This window comes from Penicillium vulpinum, assembly GCF_028829585.1.
Source record: "Penicillium vulpinum strain IBT 29486 chromosome Unknown utg000004l_segment0_segment0, whole genome shotgun sequence".
Taxonomy (NCBI): Eukaryota; Fungi; Ascomycota; class Eurotiomycetes; order Eurotiales; family Aspergillaceae; genus Penicillium; species Penicillium vulpinum.
Window position 1 is genome coordinate 2,696,348 of NW_026643244.1, and position 21,964 is coordinate 2,718,311.

Sequence of the window (21,964 nt, forward strand, 5' to 3'; positions counted from 1 at the left end):
AAAAAAAAGTTCCCCTCCTTGGTCATTTCTTATGTCAGGATGTTTGGTTTTACGGGTTTGGCTTTTGGGCTTCATTGGATACATATGGCATACTCACTATATTCTCTCTTTACATCTTTCTTCCTGTCTACCCTGTTATTTTTGTGCTTGCTGCATCTTTGTTATACTCTAATACGCGGAAATTTGTCTATTGAATATTCTCCCCGTAGAAAAGTAGTGAAGTAGAACTTTTAGACTAGGTTCCAACACTTAGGCTAGGAAATAATGTGAGTCAATCTGAAATGCCTGAAATTCGGAGGGTATCATCAATGCAAGGGGTGGGCATGTGCGCATAACCCAGCTATTAGAAAAATGTATAAGAAAGTCGTAGAGAACAATTATTTCGCAGAACGTTAAACAGAGTCTCGCGACCACGTTCCACGCGCTCGGATCCGTTTCCCGTACTTGTAGAAAAGATATGGAATGGGGATGAGAGCAACAGAGATGAAGCCCAGTAAGCTAGCAGCCCAAGGAACACCAAGGTTATGGAACATGGCAGCAGTGAAGAGGGGGAAACAGCCGGCGAACATAGAGCGCAGGAAAGTGTTCGCAGCGATTGCGCTGGCGGAGTATCTTTGGAATGTATCGATGAGGTAGTTGAGGGCGGCCTGGAAGATCGTGAAAAAGCCGAAGCCCATCATGACAGCACCGATATTCGGGCAGATCCAGTGGATGTGTTTTGGGCTTGTCCAACCGAAGACAAACATACCGGCAGCAAAGAGTACAGAACCGATCATCATGGGTGGGAGACGAGCTTCAGGGACAGGGCGGTTGTTATTCGCTTTGAAGCGTTTTATGTAGAACTTCTGGTTCGCGAGGTTGATACCTCCGCCCATAAGAATGCCCACTAGATATGCGAGGAAAGGGAGGGCGCCGACGACTTGGTTCCAGCCGCGAATCTCCTGGAAGACGATTGGGAATGATGCTAGACTGAGATAGAGGATACCGTAGACGAATGATGCGTAGAGGGCGACGAGGAAGCAGATTGGAGTTGCGAGGAGTTGGAAGGGACGGACGAGGTACTTGTTTCCTATTTCTTTGAGGGTCACATCCCACTCTTCGTGGCGTGCATGGAGAGCCCAGTTGCCGCTTTCGAAGCGGAGGCGTTGCGCCTTGTAGACCAGCAGGACTGGTGGGTAACTCTCGTCGACGAAGAGGAGGTCCATGGTTAGGAAGAACATCATCATGATACCGGTGATCTATTAGATATTAGCATGCTTTCAACTTCAATCTCCGAGCATGGAAGACTCACGTATTCAGTCCAGCGCCATCCCAGATTGCTCTGGACGATGGCACCACCCGCGATAGGCCCGATGACAGGCCCGCCCACCACGGCCATGGCATAGCCGACAATGGCAGCTCCGCGCTCTTCGGCGGTCCAGATATCACTCAGGACTCCACCGGTGTTTGTAACAGGGGCAGAACCGAAAAAGCCCGTGAAGAATCTGGTGATCATAATAGTCTGGACATCTTTCGCTGTGGCTGTCGCGAATGAAAAGATTGCAGCGAGAAAGTATGGTGGTAAGACTGCTGTTTTGCGTCCATATAGTTCAGACAGAGGCGCCCAGATCAATGGGCCCAATCCCAAGCCAAATAAAAGTAATGAAGTGCCGAGTGTAGCGACCTCACTCGAGATGCCGAACTCCTCGCTAATCTCTGCCTGGCCCGTCGAGTAGCTAGCATTGGAATTAGTTTAATAATATTAATAAAACGTGCAGTTAGAAAATGGACTTACATTGAACTCGCCCACGTCGAACCTGCAATTGATAACAATTAGCGTCATTCCCTATATAATTCACCATTTCGCCGAAATCCCCCCGATTTTAACATACCCATAGTAGTTAATCCATACAGCACTGTCGTGATAGCCTTCTTCCTGAAACTCCAGTTCAACGGTCTATAAGGATCATCCGGCCCGTCAAAATCGACGATAACATCGGGGCTTGTCTTGGTATGAGTGAGTGGATGACTGAATTGTGCCGTCTGGCCAGGCTCTCGACTCCGAATGCGGGAGACTATTGACTGCGTGCGCTGTTGAAAGGCCGAATAACCCGACGCTGTAGTGCTTTTTTTTTCTAATACGATTCCATCCGCACCATCTTCACTGCGATGCGGTTCGATATCTTCGCTAGATATGCTAGTAGAATAGTCATGTTCTGTCCGTTCGACCATTATCTCGGGTCATTGGCTGAAATACTGCAGGAGCAGGTAGCAGGTAGTAGACCAAGTTACAGGAAAGTTGGAAGTGGAAAAATGAGTCTCAAATATAGAAGATGGATATGACGGAATCTCAAAAATATGTTAACTGTAAGGCTGAGAGATCTCTGGGGATTGGAATTCGTTTTATTTCGTTTTCAAGCTTTCGGACCTCCGATGACAAAAGCCGTGTTATCCGACAACGGTGCGAAATCTTTTACCTTGCCGATCTCGGTGCCCAATAAGTTTTCTTTTAGGATAGCTCAATGGCTTTCTCTCGGCGTCACTATTTAAGCACTGAGGCTTATCATTCCGGTTCGGGACTACACAGGGATGTGGGAGCTCGGCCTTGGTGCGCATGGCGCCGAAGTACCAACTGTCACATAAGTGGAATGGCTCTGGGTCCGACGGAGCCGATGAAATTCAAGCTGAAGCATTGTCATATCATGCCAAGGTTGTCAACCAGGTGAACTAAATTGTATGATGTATGCAGGTACAATTGGGGTTGAGGTTGAGATATGCATTTATCCTCGTTCGTTTTATATATCACGTGCGAATCTGTAAGGGGAAAAGGAGACATGAAAGAAACTTCGTTAAAAATCTAACCCTAACATCTACTTGTACTCTATGTGTAGTCATATGCTACACAAGGTATCCAGGGTAGCTATGACTAGTGATGTGCCCAGGGATTTAGAAAAGACACAATAATCGTCATTAGACTGTCGGGTGCATGCTCTCCCATTTGTTGACTGCTTCCATCGCCGCAGTAACCTTGAGTCCAATACGAGCGTCGAGCTCGTAGGCCTCCCAGCGAGCAGCATGACCAAGATATTCCTTGCACTCGCGTACCTGCTTTCTCTCGGCCTCTGTGCTCGCCTTCTCAGATTCCGCAGAAACTTCGTCCGACGGCTTAGAGGAAGCAGTAATCCCATGCAGGGCATGGTATGTAGGACGCTCCATCCAAAAGTTGGCAGCCATCTCGAAATGCGCCACTGGGTGGACCCAGTCATCCTTCAGATGGCCCTTGAATAGAGACCTGTCGTGCTTCAAGACACGGGTCTGCAAGATCTTTTTCGCCTCATCGTGTCTGTACAGGGACCGCAAAACGGCAGCCCGGAGAAGCTCTAGGATCGCCTTTTCTTCGGCCCCCTCGCGGGACCATGTCTTGTTGTTTTCGCCTTCGCACCATGCCAGCCGGGCCAGAGACTCTTCTAGCTGCTCGTTCGTCATGCGACTGTGTCCGTTCCAGAAGAAGATCATTTCTTCGACGGGGTCAACCCCAATCGCATCCACCAGAGACACGTTCCATTCTTTGGCGCGTCCCTCCCACTTGGCAACCTTCCGAGTCACAAAGACATCAAATGGCAGTTGTCGAGCCAAAAACTTCTTTTTCCCGGCAAATTCAGGTGCCTTCCGCATGTACAAGGTAGCTTTCTTGGCATGTTCCTCTGCAACCTTTGGGTCGTTGAGTGATTTCCGGTACAGGGCAACATGGCACGATCCGGCAATGTAGTAATATAATGAACGAGACCACGAGTTAAGTTCCACGCACTGAAAAAATTAGCATGATCGTTCAAAAATCTCCAAAAGAAAAGTCTTACCTCGAGGAATGATTCGGCGCAGACATCATATCTATGGAGGAACAGTGCGTTCAAGCTCTTTTCGAACACGCACAACCCCTCAACCTGCTTGAGCGGGCTCTTGATGTCCGAGGACAATAGTTCCAGAGCGCTGTCTAGCTTCTTATTGGCACCTAACATCCGCGATTGTTCGAGCATCCAAAGTCGGCTATTAGGGAACCGAGATCGCATCTCCCCTAGCAACGCAGCCAGTCTCTCCTGCGGGTATCCCTCGACGTCGGTCTCGCCAGGAGTTGGATCAGGCATGATATCACAGTAGCGGACAAAGCCATTGTAGTATCCTAACAGTGCCAAAGCCGCCATGGCACCGATAAGGTTGTGGAACTTGCTAGCTTGCCAGAGCATCCTCAGTCCTCGTTGCTTGTCGCCGTAGAAGCCAATAATGGAAAGAAGCTTGCTGAATGCTGGTGGGACCATAGAGATTAGTAGAAGAAGAATACCAAAGCAGAAATTGGCACCGGAGTGTACAAAAACATCGATTTCGTTTTTGAAGATGTCCGAGTCGGGATCGTGGTGGATATGCTTTACAGGTGTGGAAGTACCTGTGGAGGCGTCTGGAGACACCCCTCGGGGAGAGATCGCCAATCCATTCATTGCTGAGGTGATCTCGGTTTGATCGGCAGTACCTGAGTTTGCACCTTTTTTCGATGAAAGACTGGACGGGTACGACTTCGTGTCTTGGCATGCAGCGCTCGAGCTTGAGAGGTCACTCGCAGTGGGCAGTAGAACTTTGTGTATATCCCTCTGCTCCATAAACTTTTCTTCCATCTTCATGATAGCGTCTAGTGCGATATATGCTTTTCTCAGCCGATAAAACGCTTTGATGCTTTCTGTTAGACTTTCGTTCAATACTCCAACAACCGCGCTCATCAGTTGGGCGATTGCTTGGCACAACGCGTACTCGGTGCCGGCAGCATAGATATCGGAGTGAAAGGCGCTGGGTGCTTGAGCGTTTTGCTGGGACCGGCTTTGGTCGGTAGCCGCGCTGGTTTCTGCTTCATAAAGGCGTTCGGATGCTGCGGGATTGTCAGAAACAGTGGATTTAGAAGATAAAAAAAACATGGACCTTGTCGCATAACCTCCTGCTCGAAGCCTAGTGTCGCCCGGACGAATGCGACCACACCTCTGCCCAACTACTCAATCGAGAGTCAGCATATGTCCTCAAGGTCTGTCCTACGTCATAGCTCATAGTGGTGATCACCCACGTCGTGAAAAGACGAAGTGCCTGTGGAGAGACCAGCCTCCGCGCCATCAACATCATCATTGAGAATAAGCGTTGCCGCTAGTTGGACATTAGCATTACTCGGTGGCTAAAGGTTGGACATTTCTCATAAAACATACCTGTCAGCGCATCATGCACTAGCTCGAATACCACGGTCAGCATGCAATCAAAATATCACGATGGGCTTTCCTAGAGTATATCACCACTCACAGTCTTTTAACTCAACATGCGAGTCCACAGACTGCCCCGCCTTCTTGCCGTACAGCCAGGACCCGACTCGCAACATAGCGAAAATCACTCGTGGTGAGTATGAAGAATGGGGATTTCAATGGGGACACAATCCGCGATTGTCTCAGTTTAGGGTTAGGACAACCTGATCAAGCCGAAGAGAGAGAGCACCGGATCGGGAAGAATGTCAACGGTGCGATAGCGGAAACGCGATGGCCGGGTACATCACTCATGGGAGAGAAAAAGAAAGCGGAAAGGGGAAAACACAGAGGAAGGAGTAGAGAAGGGGAGGAGGAGGAGGAGGAGGGGGAGAGAGAGGAAAGGAAAATGGGGGAGGGGAACCTGGGGAGTAATATAACAACACGTCTGAGGCTCTACCTTTTGGTTTCTTTTCGCCGGTAGCTCCGAGCGCAATTTTTTTTATTTTGTAGGTCGATTCCACATCGATCTAGTTACTTTGGGTTATTTTATTACATATCACTCTCATATATTCTCTTCTCCAGTACCACAATTCATTTTACCATTCTTTCCTTTAAATCCCAACAACTGTGCTGTCTTCTGACGTTGTCTCCCAACTACATCATCGTTATCGCCTTATCGCGGTCTTACTAAGTAAAACCTCCGACCTCCGACCTCAAAGCTGCCACATCCACGTCCACATCTCCAACTATCTACCTTTGATCCTCCCGGTCAATCATTTTTTTCCACAATGTCAAACCCAACTACCCAGAAGGCTGATGCCACAGAGCAGGCCCCGCCTCAAGCGAAGCCCCAAGTCCTGGAGGAAGACGACGAGTTCGAGGATTTCCCCGTTGAAGGTGACCAGACATTCAAGTGTTCTCCTGGCGCAACGAAGCTAACCTAACGACATCCAGACTGGCCCCAAGAAGAAGCCGAGCAGACCACTGGCTCGACAGCAAATGGCGGTAGCGAGCACTTGTGGGAAGAGAGCTGGGATGACGATGATGCGGCAGAGGACTTCTCAAAGCAGCTCCAGTGAGTTCGCCGTTTCATACACTTACTTCCCTATGTTTCAAACACCCTTTACGTTATGTTTCTCGTGTGGAAATTCTCTTTCATCTCCATATCTAAACTGCCACTGACGCTCATACCCCCTCCTCCCGCTTCTCCACCAAAGCTGTCAGCTTCCCCTCCTTCACCGCGCCTGCTAACATCCACCACCTCATCCAGGGAAGAATTGAAAAAAGTCGAAGCATCAGCTTAAAGTAGACGAGCCCGGACAAGCGCACCAAGAAGAGATAACCCTCGCCTCGGGTTTCGGGATGGATTCATTATCGAGTTGGCTGGCCATTTCATCTCGCACACTATACCCCCCTGTCCCTGTATTTGGAACCAATGGGAGGATTCAGAAACCATAATTGCCACATGCATTTTTTGGGAGCTTGTCGGGGAGGAAATGAGACACGGTCCTTTTGAACTTTTTTTTTTACGATTCATTACTCGGAGCGCAGACCTTGCTTTCGGGATTACTATCAAGATCATCCTTTTGATATTCCACCAATATCAAAACTTCCCTATGCAAACCTAAAAGAGTGTTTTGTAGGATGATAAACGGAAGTATCAGTCGGAGTTGCAAGATAGAGTTGTGAATGGGATTGACACAATTCGATCCCATCTAAATTCACATGTGGCGTTACTGTCCTATTTATTCACTGTGGGGATTATTTTTTCTCGTCTATATATATGAGAAATGACCACGGGAGATCTCTTGATGTCCCAACTAAAGCTTCGGTTTTGTACCTAGGCACAACACTTAGTTATCCAGTCTAGGAGCACAATGGGGGGCTTTCTTTTTTTTTTAAAAAAAAAAGAAACGTGTTTGTAATTAAAGGAAATTCATTGGCTGTGTACATTACAGTTTCATAAACATGCGGGATGAAAATATAGACTCTTCCCTCGCTATCAACTTTTCATTTACTTACTGGACAGAGCAGCAACACCGGGAAGCTCCTTGCCCTCGAGAAGCTCGAGCGAAGCACCACCACCAGTCGAGACGTGGGAGATCTTGTCCTCGACCTTGTACTTGGCGGCGACGGTAGCGGTATCACCACCGCCAATGATGACGATAGAGCCGGACTGGGCAGCCTTGACAGCGGCATCGAGGGTAGCCTCGGTAGCCTTGGCGAAGGGCTTAAGCTCGAAGACACCGGGGGGACCGTTCCAGAGGATGGTCTTGGCCTCGCCAATGGTCTTCTCGTAGGACTTGACACTCTCAGGGCCGACATCCAGACCCATGAAACCGTCGGGGATACCGGTGGCATCGGTAGCGGCACCAACGGTGGCATCAGCGGAGAACTTATCGGCGGTGACGTAATCAACGGGGAGGACAATCTCGACATTGTACTTCTTGGCCTTCTCGACGATCTCACCGACAATCTTGCTACCGGCCTCATCGAAGAGACTGTTGCCGATCTTGACGTTCTCAAGGGTCTTCTTGAAGGTGAAGGCCATTCCACCGGTGATGATGAGGCTGTTAACCTTAGGCAGAAGGTTGTCGATCAGCTGGATCTTGTCAGAGACCTTGGCACCTCCGAGGATGGCGAGGAAGGGACGAGCAGGGTTCTCGAGAGCCTTGGCGAAGTACTCCAGCTCCTTCTTCACAAGGAAACCGGCAGCCTTCTGGGGGAGATCCACGCCAACCATGGAGCTGTGAGCGCGGTGAGCGGTACCGAAAGCATCGTCTGAGTTGAGGTTAGAAATGAAAGAACAACAGGAAATCGGAATATAATCGTGGGGTTACATACTGACGTAAACGTCACCAAGGGCAGTAAGGCCCTTGCGGAAGGCCTCAACATCAGCCTTGTCAGCCTTGACCTTCTTGCCCTCAGCATCCTTGGAGCTGCCCTCCTCCTCGGCGTGGAAGCGCAGGTTCTCAAGCAGAATGACCTGACCATCGGAAGCGCTGTTCACGATCTCCTCGGTCTTGGGGCCAACGCAGTCCTCTGTGAAAGTGACGCTCTTGCCGAGAAGCTTCTCAAGGACGGGAACAACGGGCTTCAAGCTGTACTTGGGGTTGACCTTGCCATCGGGACGGCCCAGGTGGGACATGAGCACAACGGCCTTGGCACCATTCTCGATGGCATACTTTATGGTGGGCAGAGCACCGACAATACGCTGGGGGTTGGTAACGTTCTTGTTCTCATCGAGAGGGACATTGAAGTCAACCTGTTCCAGTCAGCGGTTAAGGATTGCGAATGACGAAGCTCAATTAGCTGGGAGCTTACCCGGATCAAGACACGCTTGCCCTTGAGGTCGACATCAGTAACGGGGAGCTTGTTGGAGAGAGACATTGTAGGTGGCTAATAGTATGACAATGGTGGAAGAAGCAAGAAAAGGGAGAGAAGAAGAAAAAGGAACTAATCAGGCCACGGTGAGTCGTGATCAGTAAAGAGTGGAGGGGTTAGTTTTGGTGGGGCAGGCCGGTGAAGACGTCGCATCCGTAGCAACGGGGGTACCTACCGATGATGTATTTGTCTCAGTAAGGTACTTCCTAGAAATAGGATTCACTTAGTATTTTCTGGGTATTTCTAGAAAATCGGTACTTCATGTATTTGTACCCGACTACCCCCCGGAGAACTGATCGGGCGGGCTGATGCGGGACTGATGTCAGAGCTGTCATCGATACGGGGAAGGCCGGGCCATAAAGGTCTTCTTTAGCCTCGGAATCGGAAGATTCTGGGGACATCGGCTCTACTGATGGAAATTCCCATAGTCGCTACATGTCTTGAATGTTTTCCGAGTCCAGCGAAATCATGTGAAGCTTAAATGGGGTTGAAAAGGCGAAAAGTGTAGTTTTCCTAAAGCGTCCAAGTCAAATCGCAAAAATACATAGTTAATAGCAAAACCCCAAGTTGATCTACCCAGATGCAAAATCCAACCTTTTAAAATGCGAACCCTGTCCGTGAGCAAATACCATAATCATGTACATGAAAGCCAGACCGATCAACCAAAACGCCAGAACAATAAAAGTAAAAGTGCAATTTATAGCTCGTTATCATGATGTTCACTTTGAATGACGTCTAATTAAGACTCCTCGGAGGAATTAGTTAGAGAAAGGTATGCGGTCCACGCAATACCAATAGTTGAGACAAATGGCTAGGTTAGAAAGTCAATATGGGTCCCATCTCAACAAAGAGAACCTAGGAGACTCACAATCTGGAACTGAATGGGAATCACACGGAAGTTGAGGATCTGAACTGCTGGCCAGAGCACAAAGTTGGCCTTTAGGGTTGGCAGGTAAACATCGCGGAACTTGTGTGTCAATGCCCTTCTGCCACCACCCTCTGCGATCGTCATGTAGGTGAAAAAGCACGCCAGACCTAGATAAATCAGCCCAGTCCAAAAATATCCCGAATCAGCTAGAGGCAAGTCATACCGAATGGCGCAAAAATAAGCTGGTCAAAGGCAACACGCTTGAACGCTGGAGCCGTCGGGTTCTTCTTAGTGAGCGGGAACGCTCTGGACAAGAACCCGAACCACTGGAACTGCACCGGTGCCATGAAGAAGCCATAAGCCATGAATCTTGTCAGGCGCTCAAAATCAAACGGCGGCGACGAGCTACGGACATATCCCAGTTCCCCTGCAGCAGGAGGCTTGTTCTTGTCCAAGTCAGGGATCTCTATTGAAATGAAATCGTCACTGCTTGTCTGAGGTCGGCGGGTCCGGAAGGCCGTAATCAGCTGTGCAACGGTATCGGCAACGCCACCAAGCACCTATAATATACATTTTGTCAATTGGAGTTCATACTTTGATGTTCAATATCGTGGAAAGCTTACAGCATTGGTGACCATCGTCGTGAGCACTATGCATAGCAGTGATATTAGTCTATGATCCCGCGGGAACCGGCGGCAAGATGCTTACCTGGCCTTTCAGCATAGTAGGTGTTGAATTTGGCAGCAAGACGTGCTGCTACTGCCATCTCGACGAGGAAAATGATCGTGTGCAATAAAGGCTAGAGGATAAATGATGACAGGGTTAGCTGTAAACAGGGAGGTGATAACATGCCAGGCGCCAGCAAGGGGCATCCAACATACCACGCGACCGTAAATATATCTCTTATTCAATCCATCCAGGAGTTTCCGTTTCGCAGAGCAGATCATGTTGAACGATGACGACTGGAGCAGGGTAATAGGCAAGATTTCTGGGAAGGGACCAGGTGCGCCAGTATGACGCAAAGTTCAATGACACTGGTGGAGTTGAAAAGTAAGTCTAAAAAGTTGGATATTAAACCTAATCCCCCAATGTTCATGAGGTCCTAGATAAGATGATATCAAGAAAAGAAGATAGCGCTGTCTCCGAATTCCCCTCCGTCTCCGCCTTTGTGACTAACAAAGTCACCTGGCCAACTACGACGCTGAGTCCATTACCCCGTGATCTCCTTCCACCAATCACGTTCGCTGAACTATACTATCTTTCTATGAGGTACATATATCCACTCTAAAATCTTTCCTACAATAATTACCTTGATTTGTCTATATAAATTATATAATTACTACATTTCAGCCATATTTGAAATAATTTAAACAGTTGTAAACATCTTTCTTTGTCAACGCCACCTCCTTGGGGCCCCGGGGGCCAGTCTTGGCGTACATCGGTTTCCACCTTCCGAGTGTCGATCATTATAGATTGCTGTATAAATGTTAGCTAGAATACGTCATTTATTACAACTCAATGTTTACTTAGGCTAGACTTACATAGAAAGTTAGTTAGCAGCCCTAGAGCCACCTGCAGGCCCCGTATAGTGACTATATAAATCTACAGAGGATAGAGAGATTAGTTTTGCCAAAGTGGCTTGATATCAGTTATGTCTTTCTCTACATACAATATGCATCATGTTATATCGCAGGCAAACATCTCAGTTCGGGCTATCTGGTCACTCGAAATCGACGGAATTTGATGTTGTTGTCCTCTCTGTTTCCATTACCTGCTCAAAAAGCCTAGTGATTATCTATCAGGGTGGAAGAAAATTCTCAAAAATAAAGGCCTCTATTCCAAGTATGACAAGAACAGGCAGCTGTATAACCTACTCTTATTACTTCTAAATATCAATGTTTTCGCAATAATTTCATCTCAAGCGTTATATGCAGTATACTATGTCAGCATGGATGGTATATATAATTATATATCACATGAGCTACGATTAGAAAATCTAAAAAAAGAGGGTATACACATAGTACAGACGACCCTCAACACATACCATAAGAGGTCAATGGAAAGAAAATAATATGTCAAGGAGAGGCCACTTTGAAAGTAACTATAGCTTTATGTCGTATATATGTACAGTTGTTGGGCTGCTCTAACTAGAGCGAGGCTGATCATCCGCCAAAATGTCCGGAAGATCTCTGATATCAGTCGTTTCGTTCGTGTTCACATCTACAAGTCGGACTGCCTCTAAATGAAGTGGGCCTGTAGTCAGAGGAAGGAGTTTGAGTTCGGTCGAGTGGCAAGTTCCGGGAAGGAGAGGGCTAATGAAAAAGTCAGGTTAGAGAAGTGAGGGAAAAGAAACATAGAAGAGATTTCTCACCCCACGCGAATGTCCGTGCTCAAGCTGATCAATTCCACTTCTTGGCCAGCCACAGTCTTTTGCCTCGCATGCACGATATTATCGTCAGTCACTGCTTCGGCCACTTGATCCTCTTTCCGACTGGTAATAGATGATGATGAAGGCCGAGCAACATGTCCTCGTGGGTCCACGCGTTTCCGTTTGGGGATGGCAATCAAGGCGAACTTGCGAGGAACGTTTGATCTATTGACGATAAAAACATGCCAAGTGAAGACAGAACCTACTTGCACACGGACAGGCCCGGAGAAGGAGATTGTGATACCCACATCGGTGACCGAATATGCTCGTTCTCGTAATGAGCTTCGATGGGATGGGGTCACACCCACTTGAGTTGACACCGATAGACTGGTAGGGCGGTTGGTCCTTTGCAGCGCTGGACTGGGCCCCCCATAAGTCGGATTTAGGGCGACTGAGAAATCGACGTTGGTTTTCCACTGCATAGAAATACGTGGCTTACAGACTTCATCCACAATAATTATTGCCTCGAGAGATATGTCCAGCGTGCTGACCAACGCAGTGGAGGATGGATTGGTCTCTGGGCCATACTCCGGTGTGAGTTTATACATGAGGGTCACATCGTCTCGTGGACGGCAAGAAATAGGAAGAGTCAGGCCCGGTGTATCTGAGAGCGACTCGATCATTCCCTCGGACAGCTGAAGATTCGCTTTGTCAAAGGAGACCTCGCAAGCTAAATAAGGGGTGACCTCAAAATCGAGACTAGCCACGGTCATTGGTATACCAGTATAGGAGCTCAGCCGAGAGTACCGAATCCTTGCACTTGCAGCAGGCACAACGCGAAAGGGATGGCCATGTTGTTGTTGGATATTGTAAATCGGGTCCTCGTTATACGTTGTCGGTACAACCCTCAGCAATCTGGAAGCCGGGAGGAAAGGTTCCTTATGATTGAAAGATTTGCCAGTGGATAGAGATTGCAGCATATTTGTTGATGCGGGGACGAGTGAAGGGAGATAATCATCATCTGAATCCTCTTGACGACGACCGTCAGCGGGATTCAGACTGGCAGAGGCAACGAATAAGAGCGACGGATGTTGGATTCGAATACGGGGACGCCCTATTAGCCAATTAGCGATGTTTATCCCATGATGTTCAACCCAAAAATCCAAATAACTCACGCAGTATAGTTTCAATGTTCCAAACCAAATAGACATGATTCCCACTGCCTTCATCGCCCTCAAATTCATTGAAGACCACCAGGGGATCCTCCTCTCCACTAATAATCCCCGAGAATATTATATCGCGAGTTGGCGTTAGATTTTCACCAACAGATTCCGCTGGATCGACGGCGAAGACATCGAGCTTGACTTCGAGTCGTGGCAGGTAGTGTTTCAAGGTCGTTTCTGAGCAATCAGACAGTCTCAAGACGATACGGACGGACAAAAATTCATCTAATAGCTATAAATAAGTAATATGCAACCCTTGCTGAGACTTTGAACGTACATACCAAAGAACAATAGAGACCGTTGAGGGATTGACGAGAGAACGGAGGGGAGATCATCAGCTCCGTCCTCCAGGGCCGAAGTCAGGGCACTCTCAATGTCGAGTGCCGGGGAATGGGGCACAACTGTATCAAGAATGGCATGACGCAGGAATTCACCTGGGATCTCCAGACCAGGCATTGCAACAACAGATGTCGCAAAGGAGTCGATAGAGTGGTTGTTTGGGGCTCAGGAGATAACCGATAAGTGCTAATACGGTCGACGTGAAGTACCAAAAGCGCATAACCGCGGAGATCATTGTTGAAGCTCCATTTTCACTTCTCTCTTGTGGTCTCTTCAACACCATTCACAATGGATTCAAGCACGAACCCAGCTTCTGCCCTATGGCAGGAGGCGCGAAATGCTGAAGGGCGCGTGTATTATTACAATCTACAGACCAAAGCTACACAATGGACCAAGCCTAAAGAGTTGATGACTGCGGTTGAGGTTTGTAGTTAACCCCAAAATGCTACGAGCTTAACTAACCTCAATGTTCTTTGCAGCTTGCTCTTTCAAACCAGCCATGGAAAGAACACACTACAGATGCTGGGCGCAAATACTGGTACCACTCAGAAACCAAGCAGAGCACATGGGAGATGCCTGCAGTTTACAAAGATGCGCTTGCGCAGGCGCCTGCCCCCCAGCCAGTCCCCGCGTAAGTACCTTCCCAAATTAGCTTCCCTCCATGCTAATCTCATTATAGTGCCCCTTCCTTTGTGGCGGGGGGAACCTCCTTCTCGCAACCTCAGCAACGTGACCGTGAAGACTTTGACCGAGGTGATCGCGGTGATCGCGGATACGGCGACCGACGCGGTGCATATGGGTCATATGAAACAAACAGCATGGTTGCTGCTCCGGAATTAAAGTCGCAGATGGATCCCGACTACCATTCTCTTGAGGAGGCGGAGAGCGCCTTCATGAAGCTGCTCAAACGCCACAATGTACAGCCTGATTGGACCTGGGAAGATACAATGCGCGCTACCATCAAGGACCCGCAATATCGGGCTCTCAAGGATCCGCGAGACCGCAAGGCTGCATTCGAGAAATATGTGGTCGAGGTTCGCATGCAGGAAAAGGACCGAGCAAAGGAACGATTCGCCAAGCTTCGCGCAGATTTCAACACTATGCTGAAGCGACATCCTGAAATCAAATACTACAGCCGCTGGAAGACTATTCGCCCGATCATTGAGGGGGAGACCACATTCAGATCTACCAATGACGAAGACGAAAGACGCCAGCTTTTCGAAGAGTACATCCTTGAACTCAAAAAGGCTCACGTCGAGCAAGAATCCGTCACGCACAAAGCCGCTATGGATGAGCTGATGGACATTTTGGGCTCACTTAACCTGGAGCCATACACACGTTGGTCGGAAGCTCATGCTATCATTCAGTCTGACAGCAAGTTCCAAGGCGATGAGAAGTTCAAAACTCTAACCAAGTCTGACATTCTGACCGCCTTCGAAAATCATATCAAGTCCCTGGAGCGGGCTTTCAATGACGCGCGCCAGCAGCACAAGGCAGCCAGAGCCAGAAAGGAGCGTAAGAACCGAGAGCAGTTTGTGGCCCTCCTTAAGGAACTCAGATCTCAAGGCAAGATTAAAGCAGGCGCTAAGTGGATGAATATCTGCCCGCTCATCAAGGATGATCCTAGATATCATGGCATCCTGGGCCAGCCTGGTTCGACTCCTCTTGACTTGTTCTGGGATATGGTGGAAGAAGAAGAACGTGCTTTGCGTGGACCTCGAAACGACGTGCTCGATGTTCTGGATGTAAGTATCTCTCGGATTGAATCGAATCGTCGACTATATGTACTAACGAACTGATTCCAGGACAAACGATATGAAGTTACGACTGAAACAACCTTTGATGAATTCAATTCTATTATGTCTGCCGACCGCCGCACCTCCAAGATCGACTCTGAGATCCTCAACCTCATCTTCCAGCGTATCCAAGAAAAGGCAATCCGACGTACAGAGGATGAGAAGCATGCTGCCGATCGTCAACAGCGCCGCGCCGTGGACGCACTGCGTTCTCGTATCAAACGCTTGGAGCCACCTATCCGGGTCACCGACACCTGGGCTGAAGTTCAACCTCGCCTTGAGAAATACGAAGAATACAAGGCCCTCGAATCCGACGAGCTTCGGGAATCTGCGTTTGAAAAGGCAATCCGCCGCTTGAAAGAAAGAGATGAGGATGCAGAGAAGGATCGCGAAGCACACTCTCAAAGCCGTGGAGGTCGGCGGGATTACGACCGAGGTGATCGTGAATACCGCAGTGGCCGAGGAGAACGAAGAGGACCTAGCGGCCAGGCCAACCGCACCCCGGAAATGGATGCATATGAAGCAGACCGTCGCAAGGCCCAGGCTGACCGCGAGCGAACTTACCGCAAGGTCAGCGGTATTTCCCCATCTCGTGATCGTCGCGATGAGCGTGGAGACCGTTATCGTAGCCGGGACCGTGACTTTGACCGTCCCCGCGCTAGAGACCCAGACCGACGTGAAGACGAACGCGAGCGCCTATACCGCACTCGTGGTGATCCCCGTGGAGGTCGTGATGAGCTTGATTATGGTGGTGGTACTAGCGGTGCTGGCGATACTCGCAGCGTGGCCAGTGCTGACCGTCGACGCCGACGTGACAGTGATACTGAGAGTGTAGCTAGCCGGTCTGCCAAGCGGTACCGACGTGACAGCCGTGAGCGAGAGCGCAGCAAGGGCCCGAGAATCCCCCGACGGGAACGCTCTGCTATTCCGGAAGAAGAAACCGAAGATGCAAAGAAGGACGAGAAGGCGATTCACTCTGGCAGCGAGGAAGGAGAGATTGAAGAGGAGTAGGGAAGTGGATATTTTCTTTCACACTTGGACCTCATATGCAAGTAATTTCTGCCCTTCAATACACATGTAGGATATTGAGCTGAATCTATTGCGATGTCATTTGCTTTCTTCCAGACCTAGTAATCCACTATAGGTATATAATACTTCGACTTTCGCACCAAAGATAGCTCAGGCTCATCCTCATGCTTAGGTGACTGTCAATAGTTGCTGTCTGAACCATTTCTTTTTTTTTCCATAACGCCGCACTAATTACACTCCTAGCAAATCTGGACGTTCATCGGATTGTTGATGCACTACTTCCTTTGACCACAGGCGAGGATTCGCTCATTCCTCCCGAGGTATGCCAGTCCGACAACCCGACATATCTCATTGTTCCGCAGCCAAACAAGACATACTCCGATTGTGTCCAGGGTGGAACGCATACCTACTGCACGCTCAAGGGAGACACTATGTAGGAGGCAATTTTACAGTCATTTCTTGATAAAGATATGTGTATAACCTCCTTAAGGGAACATATAGCTGTTTAATGATAATTTATTGCTACGTACAAGGACTTGTTAATTCACTGTTGTAGGTAGACTTTTTCTAATCGTCGCCTACTACCTACATACATAAAATTCTAGCACGAGGTACAAGGTACATGGAAGTACAGGTACATTACTTTGCCACTATGTTTACTAAATACTTGTTATGTAGCTTTGATAGTCGTAGTTATACAGATTGAATACGACTAAGTACTTTCTATTATTCTCAATATCATCCCATTCAAGTTGAACCCTTTCCAGATGCCTAGGCTTATACATCGAGTAGAGAACCCATAGGCTGGCCCAAATCCTCAGCTGTCTTCACTATGATATGTCCCCTTCGTACTCGCTTTCTGGCTCTGAACCAGGTTCGTGCCAGAAAATTTACCAATGGTTGGCGGTACTTGAGAAGCTGGTGATTCCGGAGAACTCGTGAGACAATGCCACTTGATTGTATGCATAACTGACTGCCTCGTGGTAATCATCATTCGCTTCGTCTTCAAGGTCCTTCAGTATTTCATCCTCAAGAGAGGAAAGAACAAAGGGCTGACTCAATCTCTTGCTATCAGTCCAGTCGTACCGAGAACTTTCTAGCCTATCCATGACGAATTTAGCGAAGTCTTGACAATTCGCAAAACCCAAATTATAAGTAGTGCCTGGATTAGCACAAATTCTACCATCTCTACGTCTTGACGTGAATTGGCGAAGAAGCCATTGGGCTTCAGAGAGTTCATGTTAGTAAGGGACTATATCGTGAATCCCAGGAAGCTTGTAGCGTTTGACCTACCTTCAAGCACAAATTCCTCAAGAGTGAAATACATCGTTGTTTCTTCAAACTTCCGATCGGTGTGTTTCGTGAACTCAGCATCGGTGAGTAGCTTTTTGTATTCCCCACGGTTGTCTTGTCCTGGAGTTCCCCAGACATCTTCCAGAATAAGGGCACTGCCATATTCATCTTTCCAGTTCATGGCGAATATCCTGTTAAGGGGGGCCTATATCTCGATTCAGCGTCTTGGTTCGAGTGCTAAAGGTAAGTATTACAGACCTCGTTACTCCGAGTCATGGCCTGGGGCCGTATGTAAATTCCCCAGAGGGCAATCTTTTGTCGCATGCTATGTGGTGCCCAACGAATTAAATTAAATCGATTGAACGCGATACCAACCCTCCAAGCTTGTCGTTGGTAGGTACTATCAGAGGGCAATCGATATTCTCCGCCTTCAGCAATCCGATAGAACGCAATATCGTAACATGCGATTTGAAAGCGCCCTTGCGATAGTTTGCAAAAATGATCGTTTATCACCCCCGGGTGGCCATGACGACATGTGGTTTCCCTTCTGACCAGGCATGGTGCCCTAACATCGACTTTATCTCTTCCAGGATAAGCAAGGGCGTTTTCAGCAGATGCATAGGTTTGTTCGGTTATTCTTTGAGTCGCAGAAGAGAGATCAGCGGAAGAAGGTGAAGTAGTAGACTTTTTTCTCTAGAAGGGCCACATTTGGGAAATGAGAAAGGTTGAATTGAGATGTCTGAATGAAGGTTACTGTGACTTCTAGCGCCAAGCTTGATCGAAAACCGTGGAAATATTTTAGAGCAGTCGTATTGCTAAAATTTGACAATTGCTATGCCGTCAGGAGGCTGGAAAACCGAGATGGGCAAGATGAGGCTGAAAAAAAAGCAGGCTGAAAGTTCTCCCACCTGGGCAGGGCGCAAGACAGACGATACCCAGCGACAAGATTGTTGATTCGGTAGTCATAGCTGAGTTTCTTAGGAATAGATTGCGCTTTACGTTGGGGATCGCAAATTTATATGTTTAGTGTTTGGTCAATGGAGCAGGCCAAATACCTAGTAGTGCCGACTACACCCGGGTGAGCGCTTGATCAAATACCTGGACAAAAATGGTTTCAGTACAGCGCGAAACCCCCAAAATTGGTAACTAAGCGTTTAAATGAAGGGCCAAGGCACTTGGAATTTTATTTTTAAGATAATATGCAAATTTCGTTGGACAAAGAACCAGTGCTAAAAATACTCAATATTCAGAGCTGCAGTCATTTGATGATTTATCGACGCATCGCGACTTTCTGAACTGCGACGTTCGCGCCCTTGTCAAATACTAAGCTTGATTCGGTGCCCCAGCTCATGAATTATCCAATAAGTTGTACTTCTCACCACATTTCTATTTGGGCTGCAGCTTAGCATGCGAAACACTGCGCCCATATCGCACAGCCCGGGTGCAAATGGATTGGCCTGAATCAAACCCCTAGTGCCCAGATATAAGATACTATCCCTTTTCTTCCATGAGAGTGAGATGACCCATCCATAACCCACAAAGCCCCGCGACAACTCAAAAGTAGCTACTCCAACTACGAGGTCTTGGTTCCAACCTCTCAAGTATTCGAAAAATCTAGGTTGCTGTCTGTCATAGACTCAGTTGAATATGAAATTCAAACTCTTAAGAAGAGCCTTTCCCTTTCACGCTGCTGCATATCGAGTTGCATATACCTCTATGTGTGAAATGGTGAATGCTACAGACCTTGAGCAACAAAGCAGACTCATCAAAAAATGGAGAGAGTCGACATTGTCTCAGTTATCCCATGTTGGATTGATTGTAAGTCAAAGTGGAGGTCCGTAAAGAAGCCGTCCTTGAGCACCAAATTTGACATTTTGCTAGGGTGCGGTAATGAGCGCCGCTGTTGTCGGATCCTTTTCCTGGCAATCAATTTCAACGGCAGCGGTTGTGCCGCTTACCATGATTCGGATTGCCTGGTTCAATAGCCTAGTACTGGCCATTGGAGCGGTTGCAGTCTGTATGCAACAAAGCATTTTCCTTGTCCGGGTGGGGTGTCTCTCAAACTCGGACACGTTGCTTCGAGAACTTCTCAGCTTTGGTTCTCCTACAGGAAGAAGGATCCCCTATTGGCATCAGGTTATCTTGTGGCAGACCGCAGTAGGGCTTCTCGAGTGTAGTATATACTTCTGGCTGGGTGGATATCTCGTTTTTGTTTGGGATATGACTAAAATCGCAAAGAAAGATCAGCAAATATCCGATCAAGTGGTCGGTATCTTGTATTTTGCCGGGAATTCTACGATAATAACTTCTTATAGGTCGCAGGATGTTGTTATGTCGGTCTATTGAGCGTCACTTGTATCTATTTGGCTAGTATGCTTCGCTTATGGTACAGCATCGGGCTAAAAGACAAGGCACAATTACTTTCCAAGGTTGAAATCACTGGAATATCTTGTTGATATACACACCGTGCTTTCCGAATTAATTCGTTTATGGAAAAACTCTCGGCACACGCCTTTCGCGCGGCCGCTCACCAACCATCGAAATCTCTGCGCAAAGCTATGCAAGAGTTGGGTTTCTGCTCGCTCTGGAGGCAAGCGTCAGTTAGTCGGCCGACCCTGGCCGAATCTCGTTCGTGACTTACCCGGAGAAAGCAGATTGATCGGACCATAACTTACTCCAATGTATCTTGATCTCCTGTCGTGATAAGTAGCACAATATGGAAAAGCTATAGGAAAGCGCTCGATAGCATTGGCACCGATCACCACCGCCTGTCGAATCTCCTAGGCCGTATCCACAGATGATCGACAAGTTGGTCGATTCGATCCACATATATCAAAGGTTATCACATCGCCTGTGGCGACATAAACGAGAAGAAAAAGTAGAACGCGGATGTGGTATCCGAAATCCTCCCCTAAACAAATATCTGCTAATTTCGCCGAACTACGTGCTGTTATTGTGGCATTGCGACTCCAATGGTGGCACGAAATATGGTGCGCCTTGGCAATAGTGAACGCAACCGATTCTACAGATGTGATTGATGGCATCACAACTTCGGTAAGGATATGGATACGCAACGGCTCGAAGACATCCGTTGGGACACAAATTGAGAATCAATATATCTTATAGCATCTGCTGGGAGAAATGGACTGGGCAGCTCTGCATTTCGTGTGCAGTTAGCTATGGCTGTTCCCGAAAGAATGGAATCTAGTTGCTAGTTGATATGCCAAAGAAGCTACTTGCAACCTCGGGATGATGAATGCTGCGGAGTCAGCGACACTTTATTCTGCATTGAAATAAGACTGTCAAATTCTTTCGAACCTAGCTCAATAAAATATGATTTCAATCCTGAAATATAGATGTATAGAAAAAAATGTATAGAAAGTCTTTTAAAAACACTTTGGATTTGGTCCAATCGGGGATTAGCGTTGAATGAAGAATTATGGGAACGAAGACATATCCGTGGACTACATGGGCAATTTTTCAAGATTTGGTGGAGTTTCCTGACGACTCTCACTCCGTTCAAGTTACAGTCACTCTCTCCGAAGGATTTATATAAATACAAAACAACCCATCTGCCCTTATAGTCACTCAAAATCCGACATGGCCGAACTCTGTATCGGTCTTGTGCTGCTTAACGATTCGGATTATGATTCGAGTGACGAATATGCACGCGAGGATGAGAAGGAGCGAATTGAAAATGATAAACCCAGAATTGGCACAGGACGCGTGATTCCCACGAAGTTCATCCCTCCCAACCCAGGACGCGATACGCCGCAGAGGCTATTCGCACCTGGCATTTCAGCCAAGGATATACCACCTCCATATGAGTTCATCCGTCGAGACGGCAACCGGACCCAATTTCTCGTCTATACAGATGGTGCATGTTTATCCAATGGTCAACCCAGGCCCAGGGCTGGCTGCTCCTTTATCTTCAGACCGTCCTCCTCTGAAGTCAGGGGCAATATCAGTTTTCCTTCGGAGCTAGAAGGGCCTTCGGGCCAGCAGTACGCGCAAACGAGCAATCGCGCAGGGTTACGTGCTGTTCTTGCAGCGCTACGATTTCGATGGTGACACGCGGAAAATTCTGACATCGTTATTGCTACTGATTCCGCATATGTGGTTAATGGCATCACGAGTTGGGTGGGGGGATGAATACGGAACGGTTGGACGACGCGCACAGGGGCGCCAGTTGCCAATCAGGACCTTTGGCTATATCTGCTTGGGGAGATCGAACGGGCAGATCGTGATCATATGCGAGTGCAATTTTGGCGCATTCCCAGAGACTGGAACCAATTGGCTGATTACTATGCCAAAGCAACTGCTCTGGAGGGTGGACGTGGCGTATTCAAAGACACCTTTTGACATACATGTTTGAAAGCAGAAGCGGTGTCCGGTGTCTCCGTTGCTTCGACGTTGAG

General features: G+C 48.0%; 9 protein-coding genes across 9 annotated transcripts; 3 read left to right on the plus strand and 6 right to left on the minus strand.

Annotated features, from left to right (window-relative positions):
- Positions 1–392: 392 nt before the first annotated feature.
- On the minus strand, positions 393–2,211 carry N7479_009514 (MFS transporter; the record flags this gene model as incomplete). The annotated part of the gene is made up of 4 exons (XM_057257207.1): positions 393–1,238; positions 1,292–1,715; positions 1,775–1,796; positions 1,872–2,211. The coding sequence occupies 4 exons, from the start codon at positions 2,209–2,211 to the stop codon at positions 393–395; spliced, it is 1,632 nt and encodes a 543-aa protein (XP_057104665.1).
- Positions 2,212–2,949: 738 nt separating this feature from the next.
- Positions 2,950–5,383, minus strand: N7479_009515 (TTC39/IML2 family protein; the record flags this gene model as incomplete). Its single annotated transcript, XM_057257208.1, has 6 exons — positions 2,950–3,786; positions 3,837–4,891; positions 4,942–5,008; positions 5,081–5,157; positions 5,217–5,234; positions 5,308–5,383. The coding sequence occupies 6 exons, from the start codon at positions 5,381–5,383 to the stop codon at positions 2,950–2,952; spliced, it is 2,130 nt and encodes a 709-aa protein (XP_057104666.1).
- A 651-nt stretch (positions 5,384–6,034) lies between these two features.
- Positions 6,035–6,325, plus strand: N7479_009516 (proteasome regulatory particle lid subunit SEM1; the record flags this gene model as incomplete). Its single annotated transcript, XM_057257209.1, has 2 exons — positions 6,035–6,143; positions 6,201–6,325. 2 exons carry the CDS (start codon positions 6,035–6,037, stop codon positions 6,323–6,325), a joined length of 234 nt encoding a protein of 77 aa, XP_057104667.1.
- A 935-nt stretch (positions 6,326–7,260) lies between these two features.
- On the minus strand, positions 7,261–8,636 carry pgkA (phosphoglycerate kinase pgkA; the record flags this gene model as incomplete). Its single annotated transcript, XM_057257210.1, has 3 exons — positions 7,261–8,027; positions 8,091–8,511; positions 8,571–8,636. The coding sequence occupies 3 exons, from the start codon at positions 8,634–8,636 to the stop codon at positions 7,261–7,263; spliced, it is 1,254 nt and encodes a 417-aa protein (XP_057104668.1).
- A 733-nt stretch (positions 8,637–9,369) lies between these two features.
- On the minus strand, positions 9,370–10,445 carry N7479_009518 (Mpv17/PMP22 family protein; the record flags this gene model as incomplete). The annotated part of the gene is made up of 6 exons (XM_057257211.1): positions 9,370–9,441; positions 9,499–9,665; positions 9,722–10,058; positions 10,122–10,147; positions 10,207–10,297; positions 10,380–10,445. The coding sequence occupies 6 exons, from the start codon at positions 10,443–10,445 to the stop codon at positions 9,370–9,372; spliced, it is 759 nt and encodes a 252-aa protein (XP_057104669.1).
- Positions 10,446–11,641: 1,196 nt separating this feature from the next.
- Positions 11,642–13,545, minus strand: N7479_009519 (TRAPP trafficking subunit Trs65 domain-containing protein; the record flags this gene model as incomplete). Its single annotated transcript, XM_057257212.1, has 4 exons — positions 11,642–11,810; positions 11,870–12,980; positions 13,042–13,314; positions 13,371–13,545. 4 exons carry the CDS (start codon positions 13,543–13,545, stop codon positions 11,642–11,644), a joined length of 1,728 nt encoding a protein of 575 aa, XP_057104670.1.
- Positions 13,546–13,716: 171 nt separating this feature from the next.
- N7479_009520 (snoRNA-splicing protein PRP40) lies at positions 13,717–16,235 on the plus strand (the record flags this gene model as incomplete). Its single annotated transcript, XM_057257213.1, has 4 exons — positions 13,717–13,851; positions 13,908–14,059; positions 14,108–15,173; positions 15,234–16,235. The coding sequence occupies 4 exons, from the start codon at positions 13,717–13,719 to the stop codon at positions 16,233–16,235; spliced, it is 2,355 nt and encodes a 784-aa protein (XP_057104671.1).
- Positions 16,236–17,143: 908 nt separating this feature from the next.
- N7479_009521 (uncharacterized protein) lies at positions 17,144–18,239 on the minus strand (the record flags this gene model as incomplete). The annotated part of the gene is made up of 3 exons (XM_057257214.1): positions 17,144–17,478; positions 17,547–17,714; positions 17,801–18,239. Coding segments are annotated over 3 exons (942 nt in total), but the record flags the coding sequence as incomplete, so codon positions are not given.
- Positions 18,240–21,146: 2,907 nt separating this feature from the next.
- On the plus strand, positions 21,147–21,617 carry N7479_009522 (uncharacterized protein; the record flags this gene model as incomplete). The annotated part of the gene is made up of 1 exon (XM_057257215.1): positions 21,147–21,617. The coding sequence occupies one exon, from the start codon at positions 21,147–21,149 to the stop codon at positions 21,615–21,617; it is 471 nt and encodes a 156-aa protein (XP_057104673.1).
- Between the last annotated feature and the right edge of the window lie 347 nt (positions 21,618–21,964).